This window comes from Cheilinus undulatus, linkage group 11 (assembly GCF_018320785.1).
Source record: "Cheilinus undulatus linkage group 11, ASM1832078v1, whole genome shotgun sequence".
NCBI lineage: Eukaryota > Metazoa > Chordata > Actinopteri > Labriformes > Labridae > Cheilinus > Cheilinus undulatus.
The window spans coordinates 16,393,338-16,402,650 of NC_054875.1; the positions used below are offsets into that span (position 1 = coordinate 16,393,338).

The 9,313-nt window shown below is 40.1% G+C and overlaps 1 protein-coding gene across 1 annotated transcript in view; it reads right to left on the reverse strand.

Moving 5' to 3' along the window:
• Positions 1-8,820, reverse strand: part of ajap1 (adherens junctions associated protein 1) — a 91,127-nt gene extending 82,307 nt beyond the window's left edge. The window contains exon 1 of the mRNA XM_041799711.1: positions 8,319-8,820. Within this exon, the coding sequence (XP_041655645.1) occupies positions 8,319-8,347 (29 nt within the window). The 5' untranslated portion in view covers positions 8,348-8,820. The remainder of the gene's footprint in view (positions 1-8,318) is intronic.
• Between the last annotated feature and the right edge of the window lie 493 nt (positions 8,821-9,313).

The following is a 9,313-nucleotide window of genomic DNA, read 5'->3' on the forward strand; positions in this document are numbered from 1 at the left end:
TAAAACACAAATTAATTTCTTTCCCACATTCCTTACTTCTTATCTACTTATTTTTACTCCTTACTTTTTCAGATTTTGTGACTTAACAAGGATATCTTAAATCATCAAGGATAAGTTCACATTTTCATACTTGAGGAAATCTGCAGACCTCATACTGATGGGTCAGTTATAACAGAAGTATGAGATCATCTTGCTGGCCGGGTTTAACTGTTCCATGGGACGGATTTGGCCCCCAGGCCTTGAGTTTGACACCTGTGCTGTAAAGTCACATTTTGATAGACGAGACCAGGCCCAGGCTGTGGCAGTCATGTGCTAAGTTGATTCTCTCATTCTACACTACATGATATGAACAAAACAAGAAAATCAATTTGTCACCATGAGTGGGGTCTCTGACGCTGAAAAACTCTGTTAAGATTTTAAAATCTTTGTGTGGCAGACTTCATGCATGCTAAGAATATCTTTGTATTCTTTTACAGTGCATATAAGTGTGACATAAAACAACATACACTGTTTGCTACTTTATTTTGTTATCATTTTTTCAGTATCAGCTGCATTTGTTTGTGTAGCTTTGGAAGAAAGTCTCTGGGATGAGAGGTTAAGCTCCTCTCTGTAGTTGTCCTGCATTAAGGAGGTAAATACCACAGTTGGATCTCCAAAGATTTTCAAAGCCGTACGGATTGCTTCTTTGCAGCAGACCTCTGGGTGTAAAAAAAATCCATGAAATCTTACTTGTGCATAACACAAACACACACTAACCAAAAAGCCTTTACCCAGGCTTGAATTGCCAGTAGCATACTTGGTTTTAACTACTGCACTGTGTGGATGTAATTACTAAAGCACATATGTCCATTGCAACATTGCACTGATTCTCAAAAAATAGTGCCCATGCAAACAAGACACACTAAAAATCTGGAATGTAAGGGCCTTTTTGTTACAGTAAATTGTTATGACAGGGTTGGGGAACAGTGATTGTGGAAAGTTTTAAAGTGAAGTAAATAGGCCAAGTCTGCAATCATATTTACCTCCTCAAGTGTTGCCTTGTTTATAATTTACAGACAGGCTCAGGAAGAGCTCCTACCCTCAGGCCTTTAGGATGCTAAATGAGGTCACTGCCTACTGCCCCTCCAATCTCCCTCCTAACATCAACACTCTTCATTCAGTTAAACTTATTAGTCTTCCTACTGCCTCTTACTACTGTATAATAAAGAAAATGACACGATAACAAGCTGTCATTTATGATTTCATGTGACTAGCTACATTCTTCACTTAATCATGCAAATTTGTCAGGTCTTTGCTCACTGAAGCACCCTTTAGTTTAATCCTCTTGTAAAATGCAAAGTAAATAGGCACACAAAAGGGTGTATGCAAAAGTGATGTTAAAAAGCACATCTTCAGCCTAAGGCTGCATGATGTTACAGCTTAAGAAATATTGTTGCATTGCTGAGGAGTGTCTGTAATTCATAGAGAAACATTGTGGTTTGGAGGGGGTCTAAGATGCACACCCAAGAGTGTTGCATCATCCCATTAATTACTCCTACTGCACAATGTCCTCCACTACAGTGTACATGACCCACATGTTTAGAAAGATAAGCAGGGCTGAAAAGAGCATGGGAAAGGGTGAAAGTGAAAAAAGGTCAGGGACAATGCTCTGATCAGCTCAGCCCTGTACTGTTTACATTTTTATTTAGCCTCAGCCTTAATTCACATCCTACCTGCCAGCTTGTAACACAGTGAAGAGGTGGGAGAAGAGCGCTTCCTGTTTCCATTTATGAACTACTTTAAAGGAAGTGATCTGCTGAGACCCAGCACCTGAAGACACACTGTTAGTGCGAAGGGCGCTGACTGATAAATCTGATTCTTTGATCAAGCAGTATTGATCCGGCAAAGCCGCACTACATGAATCAAGTATGAGCTCTTTGCTTCTCTTTTCTCACTCTGTAGGATGGTTGTGTTCTAGCCGCAACAGTAACACACACTTTCTCATGTAACCATAACTGGACAGGCTGGTCATGGAGCCCAGTCATACTGACAGCTTCTTCACTTTGTTGTCAACTAGAATGTGAATCTGAAAAGACCTGAAAGTGGCTGTTTCAGCTTTGAATGAAAGCAGTGTCTTTGGTTGCCAGAATAGTCCGTGGTGGTCAGGTCTAAAGGCGCTGCCAGGATTACATTTCATAGTTGAACAATCTCAGTGTGTGTATCTGTATCTTCTAGGTTTCAATACACAATCACAGAGACTGAGCAAGCAAGAGAGAGAGGGAAAGAAAGAAATAAGTGAAGAGAAAGAGAGTTTGTTAAAGTGAAAAATGAAAGAACAGAGAGAGAGTGTCAGCACACTGTCACTAAACCACAACTTAGGATAACCACAGGTTGCCTGACAACTGACCTTAAAACAACCACCAGTTAAGTAATGGGAACGATGTATTCTTTTATGTAACATAAAGCTTTTGCAGAGGAACATGAAGTAAAAGACAAAATTACGATGGAATCTAGTCTGCAACACTTTTAGTTTAAGATGCTCTTTTTAGCTCAGCCTTAACCAGAGGTGTTAAAAGTATTCACATTCATTACTCAGGTAGAAGTATAGAAACTAGGGTTTAAAAGACTTCTGTAGAAGTTGAAGTATCAACTCAAACTTTTTACTCAAGTAAAAGTATAAAAGTACTGGTTTCAAAACTACTTAAAGTATAAAAGTAAAAGTAATGTAAAGGGGAAAAATGCCATTAAGGACAAAAGCTTAGGCTGCGCCACAGGGGCCAATTCTATTCTACCATTCCATTCCATACTTTCCATTCCATTTTGCCATAGTGCACAACCCCACCTCCCCAAAAAAACATTTTTCTAAAGGCCATAATGACTATAATGTTATATTAAAATGTTAAGGTTGAAAAACTTGGAATGCACCTGTTTCAGCTGCATTTATACCCATTGAAAATGAACGCATTTTAGTACAATGCAAATACATTCAAGAACCATATATGTGTACTACTGAGCATTAACATGTGTTTCATGGAACAGAAGACATGATGACTAGCCTCCTCGCTGGTGCTTGGTTGGGACATTTCGCTCCAGTTCTCTTGAGTTTCTGCCACGGACTTCTTTGTACTAGGCTACATATGTCTGCTATTTCCTTGCTGGAGTGTGACATGATTTGTGTCATGTGAGCAGGTGCGATGGATCGCGTACAAACCAATAGGGTGTCAGAATGGTATTATGTTTATACTTCTCATCCAACCGCAATCAAATTCAATCTATCCAGATGGCGCGATTTATCTGGATAGGTTTTAAATTTGTGGGTTTTTTTTAACAATGACAAGCCGGAATGAAAACAAGCTGAAAAGAAATAGGAGTAATGAGGCTATTTTTAAAATGTAAGGAGTAGAAAGTATAGATACTTGCATGAAAATGTAAGGAGTAGAAGTAAAAAGTCGGGTGAAAAATAATTACTCCAGTAAAGTATAGATACCCAAAATTTCTACTAAAGTAAGGTAACAAAGTATTTGTCCTTCGTAACTTGACACCTCTGGCCTTAACAAACCAGTGTCTTCTTATGAGAAGCTGAGGTCACAAACACTGTGGATGTTTGCTGCAGTGTGCAGAAATATCAGCCACACTGTAAATTCAAGCAATGCCAACAGAAAAAATCTGGTTATGTCTTTTTTTTTAATTTATACACTACTAAAATGCTTACCAACACACACAACCAACTGACTTAACTATCTTCACAGTTCAGTTCTTGAAATGTTTTGATATTATTACATTGACCATTACTATTACTATGTAAATTACACCAAGCACATCAGGGGTAGACTGATTATCGGCCTGGCCAATCATTGAGGCCAGTATTTGGTTGATTATCTGTATCAGCATTTTATTTGAAAAGTGTGCTACTTTGGCACCACTGCAAGGTGTGTCTTCCCCTCTGGCTTTATTTTCACTCTCTACAGTCTCACCAAATGTCCTGCATACAACACAATCTGATTGGCTGAATGTCACCAGACAATCGTGCTAATAGAGCTAGGACTGAGTTCTTTATTTGATCATCTAATTTGACTTTTGCCACATTAAGTACATTTTATGCATAACATAAACATATCAGTTCCAAATATCAGTCTCATGAATAACTAAAAATCAGTATCAGTCCTAAAATATCAGTCAACCCCTGCACCATATGCCTTCAAATGTATTTAAGTCATGAGGTTGGCGAGCAGATGCAGCAAAAGGAGATATACTTGCTGTTAACGGCTGCATCATTGCTGCCAAGCTGCTGTGTTAGTTTGATACATCATCAGTGCTGGTACTCAAAATTTAATGACACATGGATGAAACTTTTCTAGACAAACTGATAAACCAAGTCCACCATTTCCTCATGTACACAATGTATCATTGTCACTACACATAGACAAACATGCCTGTCAAACCAGCTGATGAAACATAATTCTGCTATAAAAGTCTATTTTTACACCTGTAAATAATAAAATAAGATAGATGTGCAGTTCAATCAGTGGTTCATCAGCTGCTGCTGGTTCAACATCTACAAATGCAGTCAGCTGGAATTCACCAGTTAATATGATCACTCATTCAACAGATTCACCAGGACTGTTACATCTGTGCAAAATAGAAAATGTAGAAACAGGTGCAGACATTGGTTTCTGTGCCCCAGTTAACCATACAGTTATTGATGTTGATATTGTGTTAGTTTTGGTCTCAGAATTAACACTAAATCAACCTCTTTGAATTCCATAGTTTACATCCTACACATCAGGCTAACAGCCTGAGCACCCTTGTGTGCCCTCTAGAGGTGACCTCCAGTAAATGCATCTGTGCACATACATGAATGAACAAGTTTATCTCCAGCCAAAGACTACAACTCAGGCACCAGAAAGGGGAAAAATACCATGGAACCAATCCAGGATCTGCTGTTGCCACTGTTTAGGGTTTTTGTGAAAAAAATATTTATACCAGTAATAAAATGTGCACCCAGTGCATGCAGGTCCACAGCTGGTAGCACCACTGGTGAGGATTGACTGAACAATGGTGGTCATGGTCTGGCTATGTCTCTATATGCTTATTGATATGGCAGTCAAAGAAGAGTCAAATGATTCATGCTTGTCTTGAGTAAAAGCAACTTTCTCTTTTTTTCACATGTTTCTCTGGTTGATGTCCAGCATCCATATCTATTTAGTCTCCTGGGTTTTTCTAAGGGACGACCTATTCTGATCCTTCTGGATTTGACAGACAGCTGAGCACAGAGTGTTTACAACTAGAAAATGCATACGCAAACACACACACACACACACACATGCACACCCCAATCTCCAGAGGATAGGATCTCAGAGAAGCAACACAGCTGCAAATTAGGTTAATCACGCTCGAGAGACGTCTGGTAATAACCCTCATAGAGGCTATTAAGGCAGCACCTAAATCACAGGAATATCTATCAGGAGTATAAGTCACAGTCAATCCAGGAGGTCTTAGTCAAGCCAGATGTAGGGCAGACGACTGGTCATAAACATGTTTGGAAAAAACGCCACAATGTGGAGTAAAATGTTGACATTCTGATCATTAAACCTCAAAGATTAAAAGTAAAAAAAACTTTTTTTTTTTTTTAATCTCGGAAATAGCCGAGATAGTCTACGAGATCAAATACTAGCAACATGATCATAACAATATCAATATCAGGAACTGAGCCATTTTGTCAGGCATGATTAATCTCCATTTTCTTATTGTACATTTAAAGAATCTTTTTCAATCCCTAGTCACAGCACATATCACAATTCCCCAGCTGACGTTTCATTAGAGGATTTTTCTGACCAGAAAGCGTAGACACATTGGAACAGACACCTGTGCCTAGCAATCCTGTCGTAGGTCAGTGGAAACTCACAGATGAAGTCTTTGTGAGAGCTGCGGTGTGCTCGGCCTGATATCATCTCTGGTGGCTCAGCGATATGAGAACTCACCGTGGGGAACCTAAAACTGTGTGACATCCATGAAAGATTAAGCCCTAGATGCAGAGACGAGAAGAGATGAATCCCTGCTGGTTAACCCTCTAGTGAGACACTGTCTCTCCTGAGTTTGTTACAATTCATTACCATCATATTCAAATTAGATGTGGTTTCTATGAAACATAGAACATACTGCTTAGAAAAACATCACATTAAAGTGGCATGAAGAATGTTGATACTCAAGCCAAAAGGATGCATTACATTTACTACTAGCTGACACTATTATTTTCTCTTGTCATTTGCATCCTTAATTACAGTTTGAACCTTTGGCTGTCTTCCTGTACCCTTAAACACTTTTAACTCCCAGAAAATCTCTTGCATTTGCCAAAGTTGAGCTTTCTGGTGGTTATCTAAGAAAAATGCTGCAAAAATGCTCTAAATTCTTTTTGACAACTGTTTCACCAACCTTGCATAGAACTACTAAGTGATGATCCTGCTGGTTAGATGGAGAATAATAAGGTGAAGATGCTTGAGCATTGCAAAGCCATGACAGACATTTTGAATACTTTTTAGTAAAAACAATAAATACAGTTTTTGAAAACCTGATGTCCCTTTGGTATCTCTATTTCACCTGAAATGCCTCCCACCCTGGTTCCATTGATTGGATGAGAAGTATACTGAACATAAGGATGAATCAATAATGATACCAGCAAATCAATAATCATCAAAATTACCCACATTTATCTTTAATTATGTAAAGCTGCTGATAGAAACCTCCCAAACTGCAAACATGTACATAAAGGCTTATCTGTTAACTTTTTAAATTGCATCCTGCACAGACAACTGTGATTAAAGACTGCAGTTAGACCATAGCAGTCATTTTAAAATCCTTTTTTTCAGATGATCGTCATTTTATCAAATGCTTTCTCTCAGGTTTGCTGTTGCATTAACGCCCACTGATGTTCCTTAAGGTCTGGTCTGGAGGTTTTTTTCCACATGCCAGTTGCTCATATCTTAAATAAGTTGTACCAATCGTGCACTTGAAATAAAACCTTTTTTTCCCACACACTTAATGCTTTCAAAAAAAAAAACAAGCATCACATTTGCTGTCACGTGAAAATAACTAAGAATGAAGCCTTGCTATCTGTGATGGCAAATTCAAGTAGAAACATGGTGAATTGGTTCAGCTCAGCATTCGCCATTGATCCCACATCTTATTTTGGCATTCCACATCATCTCAGCAAGTAGCAGGGAAATTCCTAAAACTGAAAATTGGTTTCTCTGTACCTCTGCAGATCCATCTAGAGATATAGGACCTAAATGCATTTCATTTTCATCTGCTTATACAACTGCACTGTCAAGCAGCATGCTTTGCCATTACCCTGTGAGGTCATCTCTGATATGCAGAGTGTGTGTCAAACATAATAAATGCATGGCTGCAAATGGGCAGGAATTACAGCTACTGGTGGGAATGAGATCCAGCAGGTGGCAGGGGAATGTTACAGCCCATGGGTTTGGTCCCATTTCATTGCATGTCATTACATCTAAAGCTATCTCAGGGTAAATGAACCAGCTATAGTTCAGCTTTTATTTGCAGCATTCCCAATCAAGACACACTCTGTTTTTCGTTTTCATCCAGCTTCAGTCTGGACTTATTTATTCAAGAATGTATCTCTCAGGTGTTTTGGCCAGTGATTTTGATACTAAGAGGAGACGGGGAAAATAAGATGTGTGTCTGGAAAAAGCTTCTACCCAGGCATCATGGAACATTTGATCCTTATCATGAAAACAGTCCATACTTTTTCTTATCTACGCAGATATGTTTTTTGGCTTTACCGGTTAGTTTCTTTGTAAATATGTGTTTCTCCTGGAGCGCGTGCACCTCTTTGCCGACACAATAGTGCAGGAACTGTCAGACAGGCTTTGCCCGAGCGTCTGTGCGTTTGTGCGTGTATTTTGGGTTTCAGTGTATTTGAGAGGCTTCTGCCATACTGTTGGCGACCCCCAGCGTATAGGATGTGTAACTTTTAGTGCTATTCTATCTTTAAACAGCAGAAATGATACCCATTTAAAAGCCTCCACGTTAATAATGGCAGTCCAAAAGGAAATTAGTGGGTGAATAAGAAGAACTTTTGCTCTAAAAGAAGCTGCATTTTCATGCTTTTCCTGACCCTTATGGTACATAGAATCAATTCCTCAATCCCAGCAGACGCGCAGAACTTGCAGTGGCGTACATTGAAAAACTGAAACAACACGGTGTGGAAAAGCGGATTCAGACAGGAAGGAAGGTTTTAAAAATGCCTTTCGCTGTCTCTAAATCTTTCACGACTGCAATGCAATAAATACAAGGTGAAACAAAAATGTTGGTCTTACCTGCGAGCAACACTCCGTTTTACCCACATTTTCTCGACTGCCGAATCCGACTCAGTCCTGCAGGTATCCTCCCATTTAGATGGGTTTCCACCAAAGTCGACAATATCTGATAAAAACACTCAAGGGACGGACCTTCCTCCAGCTGTCAGAAACGCAACCATTCTTTAAGCCATATCCTTCAGCGTTGCGCACATCAGATACCTTCAATGGCTCTGCAAAATCCCACTTCAAATAAACCAGAACAATAATCAGGTCTCTTCAAACTTGCCCGTCAATAGTTCTTAGTATCTTCCGTGATATCAGTTTAACGGAGTGAGGTGCACGCGAGCAGGCGGGCAGGTGAGTGGGAGACCCAAAAAAATACCCTCAAACTTTGCCTTCGCGCAAAGCTGTCATTACTCTCCCACTGAAAAGACAAGGATGAGAGCAGCGGAGAGCAAAACAAGGCGTGTGGTTGGCATCCCCGCCGCTGAAATGTCAGCGCACGTTCTCCCACATTGTTGAAAGGCAGATGAACGTCCAAAATCTGGAGGGTGGAGGTTGAGGATGCTCGGCTCTGTGAAGCATGGAGGAAAGGAGCCAACGATGACGGGGGGGGGGGTCCTGCTTATCTTCTCACATTTCTGCGCGGGGTTTTGGGATGCAAAGGGTTTTCTTTTTTTGACAAAGTAAATTATAAATGAATGAAAATTAAAAAATGAATAGGTGCAACTGAAAAAAGGGGAAGAGGGGATGCGAAGCGTCAGAGGAGAATCCTGGAGGTCGAGAGTTTTTCCAGAGGAGTTTGGGAGAGGAGGAATGAGAGCTTGTCATCAGAGAGGAGAGGAGGCTGGTCCGTCTCCTGCTGCTCCTTTTCTTTCAGACTGACGAACGACCTGCCTGCTGAGCCCCACGCTGCTGTGACGTCACTTTAAAGTCAAATATGTCATGTGCTGGAGTGTCACACGTCATGTGCCTTTCAGACTGAGCATGGGACAGTGCTGCCCAGTACTGTA